At 35.5% G+C, this 24,282-nt stretch overlaps 3 protein-coding genes across 3 annotated transcripts in view; all 3 read left to right on the forward strand.

Moving 5' to 3' along the window:
- LOC116765612 (nuclear migration protein nudC) overlaps positions 1-9,512 on the forward strand; it is a 28,618-nt gene extending 19,106 nt beyond the window's left edge. The window contains exons 5-8 of the mRNA XM_032655152.2: positions 2,655-2,843; positions 3,036-3,108; positions 8,098-8,227; positions 8,994-9,512. Coding sequence (XP_032511043.1) covers positions 2,655-2,843; positions 3,036-3,108; positions 8,098-8,227; positions 8,994-9,045 — 444 coding nt within the window. The 3' untranslated portion in view covers positions 9,046-9,512. The remainder of the gene's footprint in view (positions 1-2,654; positions 2,844-3,035; positions 3,109-8,097; positions 8,228-8,993) is intronic.
- Positions 9,513-11,169: 1,657 nt separating this feature from the next.
- LOC116765894 (protein odr-4 homolog) lies at positions 11,170-14,965 on the forward strand. The gene is made up of 7 exons (XM_032655526.2): positions 11,170-11,361; positions 11,425-11,620; positions 11,718-12,067; positions 12,923-13,099; positions 13,455-13,662; positions 13,983-14,159; positions 14,477-14,965. The coding sequence occupies exons 1-7, from the start codon at positions 11,266-11,268 to the stop codon at positions 14,665-14,667; spliced, it is 1,395 nt and encodes a 464-aa protein (XP_032511417.2). The 5' UTR covers positions 11,170-11,265; the 3' UTR covers positions 14,668-14,965.
- A 697-nt stretch (positions 14,966-15,662) lies between these two features.
- Positions 15,663-23,224, forward strand: LOC116765820 (uncharacterized). The gene is made up of 4 exons (XM_061521991.1): positions 15,663-16,299; positions 17,944-18,438; positions 20,194-20,332; positions 22,234-23,224. The coding sequence occupies exons 1-4, from the start codon at positions 16,096-16,098 to the stop codon at positions 22,539-22,541; spliced, it is 1,146 nt and encodes a 381-aa protein (XP_061377975.1). The 5' UTR covers positions 15,663-16,095; the 3' UTR covers positions 22,542-23,224.
- Positions 23,225-24,282: the final 1,058 nt, after the last annotated feature.

Genomic DNA, 24,282 nt, shown 5'->3' on the forward strand with positions numbered 1-24,282 from the left:
AGAATTTTCCAGATCGGTTCATAGACAACGAAAATATTGCTGAATTTGTATTATTAAGAGTTTATTCGGAAATAATTTACCTTCATGAAATAAATTGGCATGATCTAATACAAAATCAACCTGGATCTATTCTAGATTTCAATATAAAATCCATTTTATTAAATGTTAAGTGGCTTGTAAGGATAGCAGAGCAAGTATTAAATTGTTAGCTGCGGTCTGCTACAGTAACTGTTTTAAAGGGCGAGGTTATTTTCAGCTGGACCAAATAGGGCAGCGCATGTGAAAGGTACATACAATAATTTATCCCATTATTTTATTACACACGAATTAATGATTAAATCAGTTTTTTATTATTCAGATTTTAAATTAAATTTTAATGTTCGTTCAATAAAATTTTTAATGTCATTTTAAAGTTTTAAATTCGCTTATAATTCTTACGTCACTTGAAAAACCTTTTAAAAATATGTTTTACGTTAAACTTTAAAGATTAATTCGAGATATTCGTTTATAAACCTGGAGTCGTTCATTAATTTTGCCATTATTATGTTGGATCTGTATCCATCAGCCTTGACAGATTGCTAATGACCAAACTACGACCTAGGATAGGCGGAGTTGAGTTATCATCAGAGTTATCGTACTTATACTATGTATATACTATATATGTTCTTAGAAGTAAATTTTCATCGACCAACAAAAAATTGTTCCTTCTTTAATCAGCTAATGTTATTAAAGGACCTCGTCTGCCCGTGATCACGGTTGCTGCAAAGTAACCGAAACGTCGGGATTATGTAGTTTTTAAATATTAAAATCCGCGTAGTAAATCCGAATAATACTAGTTTCATTTAAAGGATTTGTTTTAATGAAGCCGTCGATCAAAGTGGTGAAATGATTATGTATAATGTTTTAAGTATCAGTCCGGTTCCGAAGCCTATAAATTGATATGTTCATCGTCCTTGCGAGGAATGCGAGGTCATCACGCCTTGCCCGGTCGCGTTCATCTGTGCACCGTCTTGTGGAACATAATTGTTATTTCAGAATCAAATCATTCCGTATTCTTTGCATGTCATTATGACTAATTGTGCCTTATTCAATGAGGTTTTTCATCGATTTATAAATATTTCCACATCCCTAACGTTATACGTATAAGGTGTTATCAAGTCTTTCTTGTTGGGATCGCCTTTGATGTTAGAATTTTTTTCTCAGTTTGCGTATTACCTGCGATGTATTGATGCAAAATGCTTACGCAAGTTGTGACTCGGGAGATGAAATTATCGCCTAATGATATACGGAAACGTCCGCTAAATTAAGTTCATAGTTCAGTCTATGAAGTTATGAATTAAGCTGACATTTAAATTCAACATAATTTATGTATGGGTTTAAAAATAATTTTTTTGCATACAATTCATAAAAAATGCATCAAATATATTAAAAATATATGTATATTAATATTTTTTCAATAACTGGCTGTTAAATTAATTAATGTCCAACGAATTGAGTTTCGTTTACCTCATTTACGTATTATAATATTTTGTCACGTTCATATTATATAATGAGGCCTTTAAAGCTTTTATTGGTAATTTAAAAGCTGTACAGTATTAAAAAAATCCTTAAAGTTATATTCATAATGCATCCTGATTCGCAATTGTCGTTTCATCTAATAAATAAATAACATATAAGGTAATGCCATAACTTTTTACTCTAAACAATTATTTCAAAATATACAAAATATGTGTTTTTACTATGACTTTACCCATGTGAACCCTGTATGTTTATTGTATCTCTTTCGTGCTGCGCAATTACGTCATTGTAGAAAACGAAAATTGCTCTTGATTACGTCGCTCAATCTGAGATCAAAATTAAAAAAATATATATATACTGTTATGCACAACTTTAACCTTTAAATCTGTATTATTCTCTACGAATGTTTTTCCTGTATTAAATATTTTTAATTTGTATCCGTTTACGTAAAGTAACGAACAATTATGATTTATATCACACCTTTTAATATGTCATTCTGAAATTCATATGAATTAATAAAATTAATGATTTCTCTGATAATTTTTATGATTCCTCCATACATTTCCTCGTTTTTTATAAATATATAGTTTCTGAGTATAAAAATTGTAACGATTCTGTTTGTAACTAAGTTATACACAGTATTACCCTCAGCAATAAATATAATGTGTCGGATTTGTAGCGGCCAGTGCAAATGTATAATCTTCCGAGAAATGCAAATGTATGTATCGTAATTCTTACATCTGCTGTTTAGTTACATGAATATGTATTTATTTAATAAACAGCTAAATTTATTAAATCATGAGATTCAACGTGTGATCGCAAGGACTCATATAATATTCATATGTTATTCATACAAATATGTTTTTTATATAAGGTCGCATCTAAAAATATTTTTTTCGGTTCAGTAAAATAATTTAATAGGAAATGTATTCTTATCATAATACAAAAAATAATTCAGTACTTCCTGTGCCATATGTTTCATAGTCTTCTTGAAATTAATTATTGTAGAAGGTATATTATAATTATTGTCGTATAAAAAATGCTTAGCTTATCTATATGAGACTTGTAAGTTGTCTAACACGATCGTAACTTAGTAAAATCTAATATCCTATATAAAAAAACGATGCTGTTCTCAGTTGCGTGTTCCATTACGACAAGTGCTCCGTCCCCGCGACTTGCTCGTCATCATCAACAAACGCCACCTCAAGGTCGGTATCAAGGGTCAACCTCTCATCATTGACGGTGAATTAGACGCTGACGTCAAAGTAGAAGAATCCACGTGGGTCCTGCAGGATGGAAGGAATCTTCTCGTCAACTTGGAGAAGGTGATTTTATTTTATATGATTAGTAAACTTATTAAACATCGCAATAATGATGTATAACATATGTTATATAATAGCAAATTAACTTCTACATTCTCATGAAACAGAACACACAATACAATTGTTTCCTAATTCTTTGCCGTTGTAATAATTACATATTAGTTATAACATGATGTTAAATCATAATGTTTACAGGTAAACAAAATGAATTGGTGGGGGAGATTAGTTACGACGGATCCGGAAATATCGACTAGAAAAATTAATCCAGGTAAGATATATGAATGTGTTATTTTATATTTGTTATAATTACAAATCTAGTGAGGTTATGATTTGTACCAAAATAGATTTTAAATCTTTGTTTTAATGGAACAATAATTTTACGATTCAAACCGAGTTGTGAAATAAATTTCAAACAGTTACTTCGTAGTTCCCTTTTTTTTTTTTTTTTTTTTTTTTTTCGAGGGGAAATCTTCTGAAAGACTTCCGGCCGCGGGGGAAACGCGACCGGGGCATGTGGGATTTCCACCCACTAAAACCCCCCGGCGTTCTCGGCGCAGTGCGTAAGCTAGTGTAACGGGGACGGCCTGCCATTCATCCGTTCACTACGCACGAGCCCCTAAAAGGGGACTCCGCCTTCGGTAGGAGAGGTGGGCCCCACCCACACCCCCCTTCCTTCTCCAAGAACTGCCTGCCAGAACGTAAGGCCTGCAGCTCTCCATTTGCCTGGATCATCGGGCATCGGATTACCCCTCCGACACCCGCAGGCTCCTCTCACTGGGGAGGCATTCGGCGGGCATAAGCCCGCTGCCTACGACCCAGCCTACGTCGGCGCATCGGCGCCGAGGAGGGATCATCTTCCCTCCCCCTTTCGGCAGTCTCCTTCCGCGAGATGACAACCTCACAGAAAGAGACCACCGCCGCCCAGGCCCTCTCACTACCTACCATAGCCTTGACTACGGCCGGCAGCGAAAGGTCCGCGCCAACTTCGGTGATTAGTTGGCGACGCTCCGCTTCCCACGAAGGGCACTCCGCTAATGTATGGTCGGGCGTATCATCCACGCAACTGCAATGGTGACACGCCGCCGTCGGCTCTCTTCCGACTATGTAGCACAGATACCGCCCGAAGCTACCGTGCCCCGAGAGGATCTGCACCAGCCGGAAGGTCAAGGAACCGTGTCGGCGATCCACCCACTCCTTAAGGAGCGGTCGAATCGCCTCCACGGTACGCAACCCGGCCACTGGCTCGGAGAGCCGCCGCCTCCATCGACGGAGTAGCTCCTCGTGTGCGGAGCGTCGCCAACCATCCACCGGATCCCAGGGCGGATTCACACCCTGGGATCGAGCTCGTGCGCGCCACTGGTGCACCTCCGCCAGAACTTGGGCGACCAAGTCCCAGGGAGGCGTCCCAGCGAGCACGCAAGCCGCCTCGTGGGAGACCGTGCGGTATCCACTCACCACTCTCAAAGCCATGACGCGCTGCGCTCTGTGCAGCGACGCCACGTTCGGCCTCGAGAGGGCACCGGCCCACACTGGTGCTCCGTACAGCGCCATCGAACGCAACACGCCGGTGTACAAGCGCCGGCATGTCGCGCTTGGACCACCGAGATTAGGCAGAAGCCTTCCGAGAGCGTTCGCCGTCCCGAGTAATTTCGGGACGAGACCGCGAAAGTGCTCCCGGAAGTTCCACCTACCGTCCAGAGTCAGCCCCAGATATTTCATCCGGGGACTGAGCTCGACGCGGACGCCGCAGATGTTGATGCTGGCGCCCGGCGGTGGTCGTGCTCGAGGGCCGTGGAACAGGAGGGCCTCGGTTTTGTCGAGACCCACCCTCAGCCCGAGCATCTCGATGCGCCGTACTATCGAGGCGGCTCCCGCTTCAGCTCGCAACGTCGCCTCTGCCAGGTCCACGCCTTGGGCCCCGACGAGCGTGTCGTCCGCATAGCAGACGACGCTCAGCCCGGTCTGGAGGGCGCCGCGAAGTACGAAGTCGTACCCCAAGTTCCACAGGAGCGGCCCGAGGACTGACCCCTGCGGAACCCCGCAGCGCACCTCGTGGCGATGGACCCTACCGTCTCTCCCCACGAACGAGATCTCTCGTTCGCGGAGATAGGACCCGATGGTCTGCCGGATGTAAAGTGGCAGACCATGGTATCTGAGGGCCTCTTCAATGACACCGAACGGAAGGGTGTTGAATGCGTTGGAGATGTCCAGGGACACCGCCAACATCACCCCACCCCCCGAAACGGCATCATCGGCGAGTTCCCTCAGCTTCGAGATGGCATCGATCGTAGACCGGCCACCCCGAAAACCATACTGGCACTCGGCCAGGTCGGGTCCGTTGCTGCTTAAGTGTGCGACGACACGGGTAGCTAGGATACGCTCGAAGAGCTTCCCCGCGTCGTCTAGCAGCACTATGGGACGGTATGCAGATGGCGAGTCTGCAGGTCGACCTTCTTTCTGGAGGAGAACGAGTCGCCCTTCTTTCCAACACGATGGAAAGCGACCCGATTTCAAACACTCGTTGAGGATCTCCACGAACCACTCGGCCAACTCGCCCAGAGCCAGGGCCAGGACACGTCCGGGGACGCCGTCCGGCCCAGGGGCGGTTTTCTTGGCTTTGAGAGGCCGCAGAGACTCCTCGAGTTCCTCCAGAGAGACGGGCGGAATAAATTCCACCCGGTCCGGCCCGCGTGAAGTGCCAGCCTCCGCTAGCATCGAGTGCGCCGTCTCCGCAGGGAATAAGGCACTCACGACGCTTCGCAGAAGCTCCGGCTCCAGACTCTCCGTGACCGGGGCCATCTGGGCCCGGATCTTATTCCGGGCACCGAGATACGGACGCCCCCACGGGTCATTGTCCAGACGCGCAAGCAACTCCTCGCGAGCCGACTCCTTCGACCTGCAGATTGCGAGCTGAAGCCCGCTCTTCGCTCCGTTGAAGGCGTCACGAAACCGACATTCGACGGCTTCGTTACGAGGGTGCCGCCTCCGTTGTCGGATATACTGGCGTCTCGCCACCGCGCAAGCCGCACGCAGCTGCGCGATCTCTGACGTCCACCAGTACACCTGGCGTCTGGGGGAGCGTTGCGCGACGCGAGGCATCGCAGCATCGCAAATCCGCCACAGGCTGTGGCGAAATTTGCGCGCCTCCCCATCCACCGAAACGGGCTGCTCCACTCGCATCGTCCAAGCTTGGACGATCGACGCCTCCACCGCCATGTCCCTGTCGAGCTCGGTCAGGGACCACCGTGGGAACGCCGAAGCGTTCCCGACGGGTCGGCGGCGGAACGAAGAGCCATCCTGTGGGGCCAACTCGAACCTGATGAAGAAGTGGTCCGACAGCGTCTCAACCTCATCCAGGACTCGCCAGTCACGTACACGCGTTGCAACCGCAGGAGCAGCGAACGAAAGGTCCACTATGGATTCGCCCTGCGGTCGTACGCACGTGACTGCACTGCCCCGGTTGAGGAGGGATAGGCCAGCCGCTGCAGCCCACTCCTCCACCACCTCCCCGCGAGGGTCCGTAGCGGGCGATTGCCACACCGTACTGTGGGCATTAAAGTCACCGAGGACAATTGCTTGTCTCGGCGACGCACGTCTGACCTCAGCCCCGACCTCGTCGAGGAGTCTTTCGATCTCCACGACGGGCTTCCTCGGAGCGAGGTAGACGCCCACAAGTATGAAGTCGCCCCACTGAGCCACGACATACCCTTCTCCCCTTCTGATGACAGAGAGAGGAGAAGAGGAGCGCGCACCCGGTGAGATGACTACCGCCACAGACTGCTCCGCATCACATACCCAATTCGAGCGATCGGGCACGTAATACGGCTCGCAGAGAACTGCCACATCGATGGACCACTCCACCATGGACTGCAAGCAAAGGTCTTGCGGTCCAGGGGAATGGTTCAGGTTCGCCTGGAGGAACCTTATGGTTGTGCAAGCCATTACACTTCCATGGGCACCTCCAGCGCGGCAGATTTAGAGGGCGGGGGGACCGAGGATTTTCCGGGTCCCTTACCCTTCCTACGCTTCGGTGGGTGGCACTGTTTGCCCCCCACCATGTGGTTGGAGGCGACTCCCGCCTCCGCACAGATCGGACACTTCGCGTCCGACGTGCAGGCCTCAGCGATGTGTCCTTCACCGCCGCAACGGAAGCACAGACGGCTGCGGTCGGTTTTGGACGGACATCTGAGGCCCGCATGTCCCACCTCCAGGCACCGGTAGCACCGCATAGGGCGTGGCTCCAGCGGTGTCACCCGTGCCGAGCTCCAGCCGACCAAAAGGCGGCCGGCTTCGGCCAGGCACTTGGCAACCTCCACTGGGCACCTCACCCAAGCGGCCCCGGTGCTGAAGGACCCACGGGAGCGGATCGGCCCTACCCGTATTTGCTCGACAGAGCAATTGCCCTGCCGAGCGACCGCAGCGAGGACGTCCTCCTTAGTGACGGAGTCGTCCAAACCGGTGATTCGCAGTTCCCCGCTTTTCACCGGTCTGGCGACTTTCACCTCAGGGACGAGCTCCCGGAGTTTTTGCGCCAGGAGGTCGGCTTTCGCCTCCTCCGCGCTCTCCGGCAGCTCGAACATGCGGGCTCCCGTCACCGTCTTCTTGCAGACGAGACCCATCGGCAGTCCTAGCTCTGCCAGGTTGAGTCCCGCCCGCTACTTCGTAGTTCCCTGTACTAACTACTAGCTAACTATATATTAATCACAGTTATGAACATTGTCAAAATATTTTTAATAATAATAATAAGATAACTTACATATTTATATAAAATAACTATTTCACTTGATTTATTTCAATAAACTGTCCATATCTATATACATATATTAAAAAGTCGTATTAGTTACACTATTTATAACTCAAGAACGGCTGTATGGATTTGGCTGAAAATTGGTGGGAACATAGCTCAAAATCAGGGAAGGATATAGGATACTCTTCATCCCGTTATCCCGAAAAAAAAAATTAAATAAAATTCTCTATCTGCTCAGTTACTGCTCCTAAAGCGGAACAGAGTTCGCCCGGTCAGCCATACATTTCTAATTCTGAAATTGACGTAATCGAAGTCTCCAACAAAACCTAGTACTTTATTAAAATCTGCATTAATCATTGTAAGGGAATCTCAATCATATGCTGTTTAGTCATGACATGACGTGTTATGAAAATATAGAATTAAAAATTCAATGTCCTCGAATACTCCGAAGGTTGTAGTATGAATTCCTTTGTTCCATAATTATATTTAAAATAACGTAAAACATTTCAGAGCCGTCAAAACTTTCGGATTTGGACGGAGAAACCCGAGGACTGGTGGAGAAGATGATGTACGACCAGAGGCAGAAGGAAATGGGACTACCCACAAGCGACGAGCAGAAGAAACAGGACGTACTTAAAAAGTAATATTATTATTAATATACATTTATTGTATGTATCACACAACCTTACGATCAAGGAGAATACATTTTATCTTATGATGACATCTATCTTACATTAAAAGTTCCATTAAATTTTGTCCAGAATTTTCGAGCTTTACCAAAACTTACAGCACACCCTCCACTATTTTGGAAACTGAGTTTTTATTTGCATAAAAAAATGTTACAAGAAAACAGACTTTATTAAAATATTAAATTTTTAGTTGGAAACGGAAAAACTTATCACAACATCACTTAATTGTAAATTTTTAATAATCCATAGATAACCTTCTGTTAACAAGGAGAAGTCGGGGCGGATGTCTTGTATAATTTAATATGCGACCCTGTTCAGATTTGTATAATTCATGCTAAAATGCGGATACAATGCTAATCAGATAAATCCTTGCTTATATTTTCATATAAGTCCATTGCTAGGATCATATTATATGAATATTGAGACAGATTTCCATTAATATATGTATATTTTAATTAAGTGATCATTCAAATAAATATATTACTTTGCTCGAAATTAAACCAAGGAAAATGTATGTGGAATTTGTAATGTTCGAGTCGTCTAGAAACCATTGGACATGTTCAATGAGACAGGATAACGTTTAAGGTTTTATTAAACAGCAATGAGAAAGGATTCAGTATCGTATGTTAATACTCGCCTTGACGTGTTTTTTTTTCCGGTTGCTTTGAATCAAATGTGTGTTTTAATTTTTTTTTTAATGTTATTTTTTTTTCGCAGGTTTATGGAACAACACCCTGAAATGGATTTCTCCAAGTGCAAGTTCAATTAAATTAATGCCATGTTATTAGTTGTAAGCCTTGAAGTTTACTAATTTTTACGTGTCTGTATACAGGGTGATGTTGCGGATAGTTGACTTGGTTTTTGTTTTATTTTGATGATGATAATAATAATAATATTATATGCATTTGTATGTATAGAAATACAGAATAGTTAATATGTTAGAATTGATAATGATTGTATAAAAAAATAACTATTTAATAAAATCTAACAATGAAGAAAAATATTAAAACCAATAAATTTACGTGAATATTTTGAATAATAAGACTTAATTTCCTCACTGTCCTCGATATCACCCGGTTGTAGGAAATCACTACGTTATACATTGAAAATCACAATTTTTTTTCGTGCTTTGCCGCGTGTGGCAGTATGTTTTAAGTTGGATTCGATGGTATTCCACACGTATTTCAATAAACATGTTGTCATTGAAAAGATATATAATAAACATGTACCTACAAATATCTGTTTTTTTTTAATACTATTAACAATCTTCCTCTAAACTACGTCTTCATACATAAGCTATGTACACTTTATTCTTATTTAACACAACATGAATTAGTTCTTAACATAGTTTTATTATATATGGATATTATTTGTTAATCAAAATAAAGTTAAGTATTTCAAGTATTAAAGACTTACTTAGAATAAACAGTTTTTTTTAGTATTATCTAGAATTAAATACCATATATTATTATTTTTTTTATTCTTAACAAATATCCGTTTCTGTTAATTGAAAAAAACAGTCATTAAGAAGAATTATCCAAACCTTTCGGTGGTTCTGTGTAAAAGATAGTAAAAATAAATAATTTTAGTGATTTCTGATGTATTCGAAATTAAGTTACACACTCAACGTTATATGATTTCATTAATTACATGAAAAGATCTCACCTTACGACGAAAAAAGTTTTTTTTAAAGATATAATAAAAAAAAATATTTCAAAAATGTTTTGATGATTTTTTTCTTTATTTTAATACAAATCTACTACGAGTGTGGTTTGTCCACGCATATGTACGATATAGTAATGTGTGCATTTAGTATTGTATTAGGGGCCATCCATAAAGTACGTCACTCGAATATTAGGATTTTTGAACCCCTCCCTCCGTTCTTGTCACAATTTTATAACCCTTCCTCGTCCTGATGTGACGTCACACATTTTTAAAATTTATATATGTATATAAAAAATGCGTTTTTTTTTTAATTTTCAATTAATATCCATAACTTTGCGTTTTAGTATTTAAAATTTTAATATGTGACGTCACAAAATTATTGACACTCCATGCCCCTTGTCACACGTTATCATTCGTTATGGATGGCCCCCTTATGTGGTGTCTGATGTGAATGTACATTAAACATTAATTAACAATATTCGGAATAAAAGCCGTTTATGGTTTACAGGTGAAATATGAACAATTCAAGAGTATCAAGTTATACAGAATATATTTTCTTAAGTTTGAATAAAAGTATAAAAATTAACTGAACCAGCACTTATACTAAATCTCCACATTGAATTATTAAAGTGAAATTAACAGTCTTATTAATACCGAGAATACCTGAAGAATTAAGAGAAAATGTTTAATCGAATCGAGTTTTGAACGAAATTTCTATAATTATGGGCCCTGCAAATAAAATTAAATAGAAATCTAGCAAGAATACATAATCCTATACAGTTTTCATTATATTTTTTTATATATTTGGTCTTCAAAATTAAAGCGGATAGATATTTTAGCGAAAATTTTGTTTTTGTGTTTTTTTTTTTTATTAAAGTTAATTACAATTAAAAGCACATTAAAAGAAAGCATCGAAATTTACCCGATATTTCAAGTTTCGATTCACTTCGAATGATGTTTCTTGAGTTTTTGCAGCGATTCGCATCGAATAAATTCAACCTAATAAGAGCGACTAAATTTCCTGTATTTATGCATAAACGCGTTTTGAATATTCGTGTTTTAAAATTTCAATAAGCATAAGAAAATAAACAATTATTTTTTTATTTATATCTTCATATTTTTTTAAACTCAAAAAATATTAAAAAATTAATATTGATAAAGTATGTTCAAATGATTTCAATTCATATAGAAACGTCAAAGTTAAAAAACCGTATCAAAACATTTATACTTTTCACTGTCATATGTCAACCAACTGTTCGCCACGACTAACAAAATAAATAATCTAATACATATATGAAAACTTTATTACAACTATTAATCTAAAATGGTTAGAACGGTTTATTCGCCAGAATATTGTCTTCAATATTTAGAACAATATGCTTCGCAGGAAACATTTGTGTTAGGGTTAATTTTAGGCCAGGTAAGTAATTATTAATGTTGTTCTTATTTAAGTTCAGATATTATATATATTAAATGCTTTCAGATATCAAATGCACGTGAAAATGTTATCCATCTGGCTAGAACTCCTGAAGAAAAACCAGCAGAGTCATCATCAGAAGCTAGCTTCACATCGGAAAAAACAGAGTTAGAGCATAATTTATTAGGAGTTTCGGAAGCGTGGGTAGCGGATCACGCCAGACATGTTACTCGAATGCTTCCTGGAGGCATTTTTGTACAAGGTATTTAATATTTGTTACAAGACTTCATGAAACTATTATGAATTTAAAAAAAAAACCCAATAATAATATCAATTGTTACTCAAACACATTTCAACAGGAATTTTTATAACAAGCGATGAGGACATCTTTGAAGACCCAAACTATTTTAGCAAAGTTAGAGCTGTGCTTAATTATGTTTACAAAGCATTAGGCATGAATCAGTTTATGTATGGAAATTATACAAATTTAAATGAAAAGCTCATACTGCACATGTCCACAAGCACAAAGGTCCTTACATGTAAGAGTATTGAAGTAGGCGTTGGTAAGAATTCAGCAATAAAACCGGTGGATTGGAAGTTTTTACCAAAACATCAGCAATGGCAGCGTTTAGATTGTTATTATGAATTTGATGAAGTTTATCCTGTGATAGTAAAGAAAAGTGGAATATCTGTGAAGCAACAATTTCAGGTATTTTGTGAAAAATTTACTATAGATTTTGTACAGGCTATTGCAACCATATAGATTATTAATGGAAATCATAATTATTTTTATAATATTTTATTACATTTCTGTATACTCTACATAAATAAGAATTTCCATTTAAAGTAAAATACCTTAATATGAGTTGTTTATCTATACAGTGTACTCTTGGTAATCCAACCCCCTATAATCCAACATCCCCTGTAATCACACATTGTCTAGTATTAAGTAATGAATATTTCTTTGTCAATCATCACTAATGTATGATTGAACTGGTACACACCTTATTTGATGGGTTATGTATTGTCTTGAGTCCTATTACCTAGTTTGAATTTGACTTGTGATGAAGATAGTGGAATAATTTGTCATTCAGAACAAATAGAATAACAGAATTTAAACATTGAATCTGTAATTTACTCTTGTAAAAAAATCCGTATGATAGGGAAGTAAGGCAGTACTGTATGATGCAACAAATTGGATAGATCAACAGTTTCCTGCAAACAGGTTTTTCAGATTATCGGTTGTCATTGTACACATAATAAAAATGTAATGAGTTACAGTCTGTAAATGGAAGATATATAAGAAAAAGTATTTAAATTTATGTGCATCTGTCACATGTTAGCAACCCTAGCAGCCTGCATGTTTTGATGCCCAATGGCTATACATCTAATATTGTGTAGAGAGAAAAATTATTGTAATTCTTTTGTAATACCAAAATGCTGGTGTATATAATACAAAATAAAACAAAAGTTATATCTGAGGAGTGCTGCCCAAACTCACTGTTCCATCCAGACAAAGTAGGGAATACAGCTAATAAATAGTTATTTATTCTTAATTCCACAGCAAATTTTAGAGTCTGCTCACAAAACTATTTCATCCAGTGTAATGTTTATCGACGGTGAACTGAAAGACGGCTCTGAGGCACTGGAGCAACTCGTTAAAAAGAAAAGACCCAAAAGTAGTGCAAAATGTGCCCAAGATGCCCCTAAATCAATGCACGTGTCTTTGTTTGTCCCATTTGTGAGTATCATATATATTTTTTACTATGCTTTACAAATGCAAATTAATTAAGAAAGTTGAGAGAAATATCTGGTTAATTACATTTTATGTGTTTAATACTCTATGAAAACCAGTAACAGCCAAAGTCTAGTTAATTTTCAGTTGTTTCCGTTTATGTTTAATTTCATTTGTGATTGACTAAACATAATATTTGCTACAGTATATCTCGTATTTCGGAAACATTTACAAGCTAATGTAATCATATTTAGTCGGTAAATAGTTTAATTTCGTTACTCCATATCAGTAGTGTAACCGCAAAGGTTTTACTTTCGTAAAACAGTTTGATATATATGGATATTTTGTTTTTTTTTTCCAGGAAAATAGTTTGCCAGAAACCGTGGAGTATTTGGAATGTGATGGCAGCATTCATTTCAGTGGTGTTGTGTCATCTAGTGTGTTCATGTACCCTAAGGCCACAGTTAGCGAGGCTATTTTAGCTGTAAAGCAGGACATAATAAGATCATTAGCTTCCCGGTTCACTATGCACTGTGATGCTTTGATTGATGATAATTTATTACCTGAGGGTAAGAATATCCTATATATAACCATCGTTTCTTTAAGAACAGTCAAAATCTTTTCGGCTACAAAACTAGGGACTTCAATGTAATTTACATCATACAAAAATACACAGAGAAATTAAATTAATATTTAATAATTTCTAATATACTAGATTTTTGTTGAGATTACTTTCCTAGTTAGAAAATAATAAACATATATAAATATATACCAATATATTTTTTTAATTTATGGTTGCATATTATGTAATCTATAAGAAGGAAATATGCACAATATAAAGAATAATCTTATAATATAATTAATACATATAATACATATATTATTCCAGAAAAAGTATGTTTCAATGAGCCGCCAAGACGAGTGTTAGTTCCGGTTGGGTCTCTTTATTTTTGTGACTACCTCTTCCCCGGGGAGGCTCCTGCTGAGGCTCTGTTGTCTGTCAAAGAGCTATTAGACTTACAAATAACAGAGAGTGAGGTTATTTGTGATGTGGAAACTCCCGCAGGTATATATTTCTTAACTCATTAAGCTCCGATTACAATTGGAAGCTTAAACTAAACTATTATCAAAAAAAACTTCCTATTTTAAACTGTTTTACTTTAAAATTACAATAACCTACTGCAAATTAATAGAATTATGAAATAAATCTTCATCAGAAAGATATAATTATTTTTTTTTAATTTTTAATTGCCTTAAAAATAGATTCTCTCTATTTGGCTGTATGTTTTTTTTTTTTACATAATGATTCAAGTATAAATATATTTATAAAAAATTGATTTTATAAATGACGTAACTTCAAATACAGTTCATATAATTTCACAGATACATCTGAATTTGATGCCCTTGATAGGGATACAAGCAGCGAAGAACTCTTAGCCACTCCTCAGGAAGCGAGCCAGTTCATGTATATAACCGGCATATGTTTTGCCATGCTTGTTCTGTTTGTGTCAATTATAATACATTATTATGATGCCATTGTTCACTTTATTAGTAACTTAGTGTCTAGATCTTAGTTATTATATAAAGTTATGTTAATTGAAAAATTAATTATTAATTTTCAGACTCATTAACTAAGTATATATTATTTAAAATTAACTTTCTTATAAATTTAATTATCTGATTTTACAATATAAAGTTATAATTCAAATGTGCATAGTGATAATGTATTGAATTTATATATCAATAGCAGACATTGCTGACTGTTCCATATGTATTTCTATTAAGGTTTATTGTAACTTAGCCTTAAAATATGATGTGCACCTGTTTTGTACAGACGTTGTGTATTTAGTGTCATAAAATATTTTTTTTACACTCACATAGTTTTCTTTCCTTGTCCTATACAAACCTATTTTGAATATAATTTGTTAAAACTGTAAAAATAGAAAATGAACCATAGTAAAATCAAAATTTCGAATAAATTCAAAACTTATTTTGTTAGATTTGACAAATAAAATAATAATAAGGAATAATTTATTAAAAAATATATTATGTTAACAATTAAAATCAAATATAAATGTTCACTTCAGGGTTCCGTAACTTTCTTTTTCCACTTAAAAAAAAAATATTCGAATGTATTTTGTCAAAAACAATATGTTTAATTTATAAATACAAGAGTAATTTCATAAAGAATTGCAATCCCTATTATATCGGCATTTTCCATAACATAGTATTGAATTAAACTGCCGATGCATTTATATTTTATAGGAGGTACTTTAAAAGGAATAAAAATTCTTAAACAGAATCCACAAAACAACGTTACGTTCAAAGTTTTCATTGTAGGAATGTATAATAAATTAAAAAGAAGCATATATGCGGTCGTATTGAGAAAATTTCTCCTTTTTGAAGTCAGTTAAAAAACATATAAGGATGTGACTAAAGTATTGACTTTACAGCGCCATCTGTTGGTAAATTTTTGAAATATTATTGTTTTTCAACAGATGGCAGGCATAACGGCTGTCATTCTATTACAATGCTACCAATGAAAATATTTAGTTTACACGTGTTTTTTCTTTGGAGCAATGTAAATTAATTATCATTCTTTGGAGCGACAGAGACATCCTACTACTTCTATCAAACATTTAATCGGATAATTTTGCTGTAATGATTGTAGTATCTTGTAGACATAGGCGCATACCCTTATTTTCTGTTGCATTTCGTTGATTTGATTCTAGTATGACTATTCGGTAACTTTGCAACCTAATATAGCCGTATAATATTGTTATTTCGTATTGTGTAGTGTTCTGTGAATCGTTATATCAATAAATTGTATGTGTTACGAAGTGTTTTATAAAAAAAAATGTGAATAAGAATATATATTTGGTAAAATCTTGTGATAAAATTTGTCAAAATGTATTTGTGTGCGTGTAGATAATTATTCAGAAAACCGGTTTTAATACATGTTTTCTGTGAGATAAGTCTTATAGACTGGGTAATTGTTTACAATGGCGTTTTCTTTGAATAAACTTAAAAATATTTTAAATGGCAATAAAGACAATCAATTAGCTGGAAGTGGAAGTTTGGAACCAGAAATAGGTTTTAAATTAGCTTTGCACCCAGTTAGCAAAAATTTGTATGTGACTGTTATCGGTGCCCGGCATTTGCCGTCATTGTTTGGACTCAGTCGCGCCTATGGATATCTTGTAAAGGTAGTAATTAATAATTTGATATGAATTCCATAGTCACTACTCATTACTACAAGTTGCAGTTTACAACACCTTAAAAGTTTTACGTGAATTTTACAAAATATACTTTTAATTTAACTTATATGTTGTTAAATAACATAAAATTGTTGAAACATTTACTGCGCGCTACCTAACAAATGAGCGGTCTACGGGAAATTGGTACCGAGGAGTCATCAAATTAGTAGTCTAAAAGCGAAGTTAGCCATTAGAGCGGTAGTTAAATATTTAGCAGCACATAATTTTAGTCATGCAGTGGGTCATGTCATGTTCATTGAACCGTTTCATATTTCATAGTTAATAGTATAAAATCTATAATGAGAATATAAACATTAATAAACTATTTTGGTTCATGTACCTAATTTAAATATGATGAACGGACTATCCGTTAAAAAAATATAAGTAGGTATATGTTTATTCGTTAGTTTTTTTTATTGTTGACCTTTCTAATGATAAACTTTGGGATAAGAGATGATCGAACGAAACGAAACATTTGTGAACAAAAAATGTTACTGTATACATTCAACACTTATCCTTGAGAATTGTTATTCTCAAGCAGCTTTGTATTAATACTTGGTAAGGTATTCTGTTAAACCTACTATTAGTTCTCGACTTGAACAGATGCTTATCTTATGAGGAAACTAAAAATGCATAAAAACTCACATTCGTACATGATATTAGCATTAAAGTTAGACAATAAGTAATTATATTGAATGATATTTCAAAATCGTAGACCTTACTTTGAGACATTCAACATGTAGTCTAACTGCAGTTTGAGGCGGTCCTAAAATGTATAAACAAAATAAAAATCGTTTTGTACAGCACATTCTTTAGTATATCATTTTTAACATTGAACCATCGTAGAATTGGTTTTCTAATTAACACAAATGCCCGCGATTAAAGCTAATTAGGCAGGCAATACGTGCGGGCTGATAAATATATATTAACGCTTTTAGATACACGTACCAGCAAAATACTAGGTGAGGCATTTGTGATCTCTGTCAACACTAACTGTACTACAATACAAAACTCATAAAGCTGAATATTTTTGGTTTATTTTAGCAATCTAAATAAACGTTATAAATAAATATTCTATCTATTAAAAGATTTTTTCGTATCGAAAAATATTAATTTTTCCTTGTTTTGCCTACATATGTTCGACCCGACCGCGACATTCCAATAGTCTATTCTAAACAAACAAGAGTAACAGTATTTACGTCTTCCTCAAACCGTTATACAAATGAATACAAAAATTCCAAAACTGTTCCTTGTTTGATATTGAAAAATACTACAACGTATTTTGGGCTTTATAACTACCTATATATTTTATAAATATACCTATATGCACTGCTATATACTGTATTATTACTTTCGTTATCAAAATTTATCCTTATCAACGATATATCGATGCGTCCATGAATAATAAAGTATCATCATCCCGTCACTTCTGTAGTTTTATAAAGTTACAAGATAGTATTTAATATTTTCGGAAAGAAGATGTAATTCTTGATAATTATTTTATTATAATATTCGACGTCTCTGGACTCCACGTATTCCATCTAATTACTTTCTATAGTATGAATGAAATAGTGTACTCTTCAATTGTTTCAGATTAAAATATTCCCCGGCGAAAGTAAGTATGAAACAACATTACAGGAGAGCTCTTGGCCGATATGGAATGAGGATTTTAAATTTCAATTGAAACAAAAGGATGCTAAGAAATCTGACAAAATTGATCTACAGAATTTAGTTGCTGGACATTTTCTTTCATTGACAATTTATGCCATATTGGACTCTCCGAAACCGGAGGCAGACAGACGAAAGAGTGCCAAATTGACCGATACTAAAAACTCTAAATTAATGAATGAGGACGATTCTAAAGCGAAGGGCCTATTTGAGAAAACATTCAGCAGTTTTAAGACGACTAAGTCGGAGGTGATCACTCAAAAATCCATTCTAGAGAAGAGGAGGACACTAGGAGCCGCGACATGGAATTTCGATTCCAAGTTATTCCAGAATGATCTCAAGAACGGCTTAATCGGAACTCCAGATATTTGGAGACCCATAAATGCCATTGCTAGCGGACTAGCTCCTTCCGACAGTCGGGTGAGCCAGAATTTCTTGTATTTAACCCCATTTATCTCTTAATCTTTGATATTATGGAATCAGATCTCCCGTAACTTTGATGATTAATAATGTTCAGTCGTTAACTTTAATGACACTCTCAGAAACTTTGTTTTTGTATAAAAGAGCTTTAATAGTCATTGTCGAGTCGCCGGAGTTAATATTATTTCTAAGTCAGTATTGTTACACCTAAACTGTTTATGTACTTTTAATTAATTTGCACGCGTAAATGATCATTCAATTATAAGGATCTCAGCATTTTAGTGCAAGTCAAGGCCGTTTCACAAAAAAATCTAATAATATTATAGTCATCGTCTCGTTATTCTGATTGGTATAAATTTATGATAAAATAACTATCGGGCATGACATAAGTGTGTGATAATTTCTTGCATAACATATGAGTCAACGGTCCACTTGATTTTTATGTTCTTGTATCTCACATGCTCTGACAATAGAATAGTTCCGACCTCGACCGATCCCAGTTAGGGACCATTATTACTACGTAACGGCCTTGATACGTCTGGCTTTTAAGACGTATTTTTATAACCATTATATAATTACCGACTTTTATTTATGAAGCGGTTGTCTGTTCGTGTTAATTGTACGTCGAATGGGTGATTAACACGTTATCTTTATATTTTACTGAGTAATTTTAATATACCTATTGGTACATTCACATTATACATACGGTATATTGTATAATGACAAATTTAAATGTATACAGTTTTACCAATGTCTTTATACTGTTTAAATTAAAATATGTATAATAGTGCTTCGCCAATAGGGTGGGACGGAAGTGTGTATTTTTCTACGGTTTTCATTCCTTTAGCAGCTCATTTCAAATTTAAAACGCGACGATTTCTTTTCTCATTGCAATAGTTTTCTTGTATTTTAGTTTTCTTTAATAGAATTGGTAAGAATGTTAGATACAAGTGTCACTAAAGCCACTGAAACACTTTGTGACCTATCTTGTGAGATATATAACAGTTACTATTTTATTGCAATGATCATCTTCTAATGCAAACTGAATTCAATTGAATCGTATATCTATGAGTGTTCTTCAAAAATTTTCCTCATTTGTATTTCTCTTTTTTATATTAATAATGGTCCACGATTTGTAAAAAACTAAATGTTGGAACATTTTCGTAGATAAAATTCCTTTAGAAAATTCCAAATTAAAATGACGTAATCGATAGATTGAAGATTGTACAACGCATCGCAAATAACGAGTCTATTTATAGTCTGTGGGACGTTCTATTTTTAAACTCAGTACAAATTAATATTCAATAACTCTCATTTTACTCAATAGTGGTATTTTAAGTCTGGGTCAATATTTTTCCTATCACTTGTTAGAACTCTGGTAGTTTAGTTAGTATAACAAAGTATAAACGTTATTATAAATAATATTCCATCATTAAAATATTTTTTTTTGTTCCACAAAATAAATCATTTTCCCTCGAAAAATATAACAAAATGTTCATTGGGCTTAATGTGGATACATAATGTGGTTTCTCGTTTGAGATGAAATCGATAAGTAGCGATTGGGATTCTCTTCCCGAATTTTATATTTGCTATCTACACGTAATGCAAATGAAGATTATACTTTGGGCTTTAATGCGATTCCCTTTAACATCTAAGCACTTTCTTAAGAGTATTTTTAATAGCTTCTAGAACGTTAATTACGTTTTTGGTATCGCTACACGTGGTTAGATTTAATTTAATTTAATGTTTTTTCAGAGGGAGAATAAGAAAGGTCAATTAGAAGTGACATTGCTGTATACTTCAAGCGAGGATGGTTTGAACGACGTTTTGCAACTCACTGTTAACAGATTGCGATGTTCCGTACAAACGATGCAAGAACAAGAACAATACAAAGGTAATGCTTGCGGTATTATTTGAAAAAGATACGTATTGATTATCACAATGGACGTTTGTTTTTTCTAATAATAATATACCTATTACATATGAAAATTAATATTTATAGTTTCTATTGTTCATCTGTGGTTGTAATTGATAATACTCAGGTATTTAATGTACCCGATGAATCCATAATTTTTATTGAGAAATTACTTTTCTTATTAAAGATATGTTGAGATAATTTATATGAGTCCATTTTCACCGAACTATCTAAAATTAGACCGTAAACGATGATTTTTTTTCAGCAATTTAATTTGAATCGCGTTCGATACGACAATCTCAATTTGGGCTGTTCATATAGTCTATACACTGTATAGTCCTAATTGAATATATGTCTAGCAACACGTAACATATCACAAATTCGCCACAAACTGCTTCGTTTTATTATTAGTTGAACGTAATACAAATTAAATTGTAATTGAATTGCATTTCGAATGGCGATTTGATAGCAAATAGATTATTTTATGTCTATCGAACATTTCAATTCAAGTTAATTGTGCACTTGAGCGGTGATTGAGTTACTTTTAAGTTACAAGTTACTATAAACTTGAAATGATTTCGACAGTTGACTACGAATGAATGTAATTTGTGCTTGGAATATAAAGATCGTTCCATTCACTCACTCCGAGTATAGGAGTTATCTGATTTTATAAGTGAACTTATTTATTCAATGAATTTAGCTGTTAAAATGATCGTTCTTATATTTTTTTCTTTTATAGTAAAAGCCATTATTAATATTTGTCTACGTAACATACATATTATACGTAATACACGTTACTTAATGATTATAGAGGTGCGAATAATTTTTAGACTCCATATATGCTAAAAATTTTGTAACACTATTTCTTCTAAGTTTATTATTTAATGGAAAATAATCTTTATATTGTCACTTACAAGTACCTATTGAGCCAATATATCTTTGAGAAATATCATTCGACATTCAATTAAACTAACACGAGGCATTTTATGCTATATACATATATATATATATATATATATATATATATATATATATATATAACTAAACTTATAGTCCATACTATATATTGAGATTTTTATATTCCATCGCTTATCGTTCATATAAAAATAAATCAATAATTAGAATACATACACTTATATCTTTCCGTATGTCATCATCGCCATTGTATAAGGCTATGTTTATTAAAAAGGAGAGAGAGTTCCGTCCGTGTGCTGAATCATAAACACCTCCTAACGCCAACCGCGTAATACTTCGTAATATATGCAAATTGCGATTGCTTTGAGATTCCCTACCAAGGATGTTATTTATAGTAATTAAACTGTGATCATTTTGATAAATAAGATCCCTTACTATGATCAGATTTTTTTATTAAATAACTAGTTTTTGTACCCGATTTCGTGTGTATAACGTCCGGAATAGGGCTTATAGAGAAATATATAAAGTGTAATTAAACACAATATGTATATGGTAAATAACCAGTAGGTCATTTTAGTCTGTGTCACTTGATTTCATGCAAAATACAATTCTTATGCTATAATCCCGTAGGAACTACAATGAACTCCGGGATGAATTATGGTCTATGTCGTAATCTCACGTTTAACTTACGTTATTGTTAAATTTTCTAAAAAAATCAAAAGTGCAAATCGAGGAAAACGGAAAATTGGACGTTAATTACTGATAATTTTTCAAACAATTTGTTTTTTGCCATCTGTACTTTTGGCCTTACTATTCATAGGTCCTAGTGAGTGAAAACAAATAGGATTCTAATAAATATCGATAAATCTCTATGAGACGAGGGTACACGGCACAATATGTGACCCCACTCAGTTCTAGATCCTCTATAAATTAGTGTTTAAACTAAACTTTCTTTTCAATTTCAGCGCCTCTATACTTGAAAGCTACGATATTAGAAGCAAACAAGGCTGAATGTTATTGGAAGAGTGATAGATTTATCCCAACCATCTCAGCGAGATGGGATCCGAAATCTTCTACGGTGAAGCTAACAGTGTACAGGGCTAACTTGAATAAAGTTAGCATATATATTAGTTTCGGATGCAAAACTAAAATGGCGAAGAAGGAGATATTAGGGAAGGTTCACATAGATGAGAAGTCGCCGTACGCTGACAGCTGGAACGAATGTCTGAGGCAACCGGGCATACCTAAGACGTTCTGGGTCAATTTTGAATAATACCATCCATATATTATATAACAAATAACATATTATAATATTTATATAAAGCACGAATAATTGTTATAATCACAAGTAATATGAAATGTCCAGAATAATATAAACAAAGGACGGTTTTTATACTAACTTCATAACTATATTGAATTTGAATCTGTCATAGGATATTGATGCTTATAGACATATTATAAGATACAATTTAACAAATTTTCGTATGAATATTATTAAAACGTTAATATCTCATACAACATTAGACTGTGAATAATTTGATGAAATGTATTACGCAAATAAAGAGAGGTTATTGTTAAGAGAAGTATTATTAAGTGAATTGTAATAATTTGGCCAGTATTAAGATTTAAAAGCGCGCACACAGATTATAATTATAGCACATGACAAATATGTTATAAGGTTGTATGTTTTTTTCACTAAAACATTAATTTTTTTTATGTAAATATATTTGTTTGATATATAAAATATTTCTAAATTTCATATAAGTTTCAAAATTTCTCGTGCGAACTCAATGGAAGAATGGTTGAAAAAAAAATCATATTCACTGAACCGAAATTGATTTGCATGTTCCAAATAATGACTTTTTCCTTATAATTTTAGACATCTCGACCTATAAACAAATAACAATTATGATACATAAAATATTTTTAAACAAAATACAATTATTATATACTAAATACTATTTTTATTTCGTTCCCATATATTACCTGCTGTATTACGTAATACTTGGAGTACATCAATTACTTGTCTGTTCCTGAACGTCTTTTTATAAAAAGATTTCGTACTTTTTATCATAAAACGTTAAACGGTCGTAGAGAACTCTGAAGAAGTCCCCAGAGACATAAGTCCATTACTGAAAGGTAGCATTTTAAAAGGTTGTACATAAAATATATAAAAAAAAATATCTTACTTTACTTTAATATAAAAATAATATCACAATAAATCATTGTATAGTATTTGGGGTTATGTCAGAAACAATTTAGAGATATTGAGTGTTAAGAATCCAGTTCGTCTAGCGAAAGTATATAAAGAAAATTGAGAGCACAGTTAAGTCCACGTTATAAAGGGTATCGTACAGATTGGATCAGACGGTGCGAAGGGCCAATGTTTTGGGAGAGAAATGTCTTAGATTGAATGAAATAGGGAGGCCGAAGATCGTCCCCTTTCGCAGAACACAGGTCACATAAGTCTGAGCCTATTTTATATGCTGTTTATTATATAACAAATACCAATGATGTTATATAATAATAGATAGATATTTTCCTACGAATCATAAATGTCTAAGAAAATTAACCAAAATTAGAATTTATTAATATAGATATGAAGAATTTAACCGTTCGTTCAGAAAATAGTATGTTTTATAGTTTGAAAATAAAACATCTATCTGAAATGTGTAAGCATTTTCGCAAGCGAAGTTCTTGGTAATAGCTAGTATGCGCATCATATGAAAAAACTCAGAAAAAAGCCTGGATAAGGTTTGTTCACAAATAAATGTCAAATAGAAAATTTATAAACGTTTTCTCTTATTGTATAAAATATGAGAATGTAAAGAAGGTAGTGCAATAGTTTGGAGTTTAGTGGATGGAGGTGTGATATTAAATTTTGCAGTAAAGCGCCTGTCTAAAAAATATAGCTCTCTTTTCTACACAACTTGCGACTACACAGGTATGTGATGCGACTTAAACATTCGTTCATAATATAATTTTAATACATTTTAATGTCAGTTTCATTCAGT

The sequence above is a fragment of the Danaus plexippus genome, chromosome 11, assembly GCF_018135715.1.
Source record: "Danaus plexippus chromosome 11, MEX_DaPlex, whole genome shotgun sequence".
Taxonomy (NCBI): domain Eukaryota; kingdom Metazoa; phylum Arthropoda; class Insecta; order Lepidoptera; family Nymphalidae; genus Danaus; species Danaus plexippus.

Bases quoted from the DNA above. Each gene is read 5' to 3' on its own strand.
- LOC116765894 (XM_032655526.2), top strand. From the start codon at position 11,266: ATGGTTAGAACGGTTTATTCGCCAGAATATTGTCTTCAATATTTAGAA. The intron at 11,621-11,717 runs GTATTTAATATT...ACATTTCAACAG, and splicing joins TGGAGGCATTTTTGTACAAG to GAATTTTTATAACAAGCGAT. The intron at 13,100-13,454 runs GTGAGTATCATA...TTTTTTTTCCAG, and splicing joins TGTCTTTGTTTGTCCCATTT to GAAAATAGTTTGCCAGAAAC.
- LOC116765820 (XM_061521991.1), top strand. From the start codon at position 16,096: ATGGCGTTTTCTTTGAATAAACTTAAAAATATTTTAAATGGCAATAAA. The intron at 18,439-20,193 runs GTGAGCCAGAAT...ATGTTTTTTCAG, and splicing joins TAGCTCCTTCCGACAGTCGG to AGGGAGAATAAGAAAGGTCA. The intron at 20,333-22,233 runs GTAATGCTTGCG...TTTCAATTTCAG, and splicing joins AGAACAAGAACAATACAAAG to CGCCTCTATACTTGAAAGCT.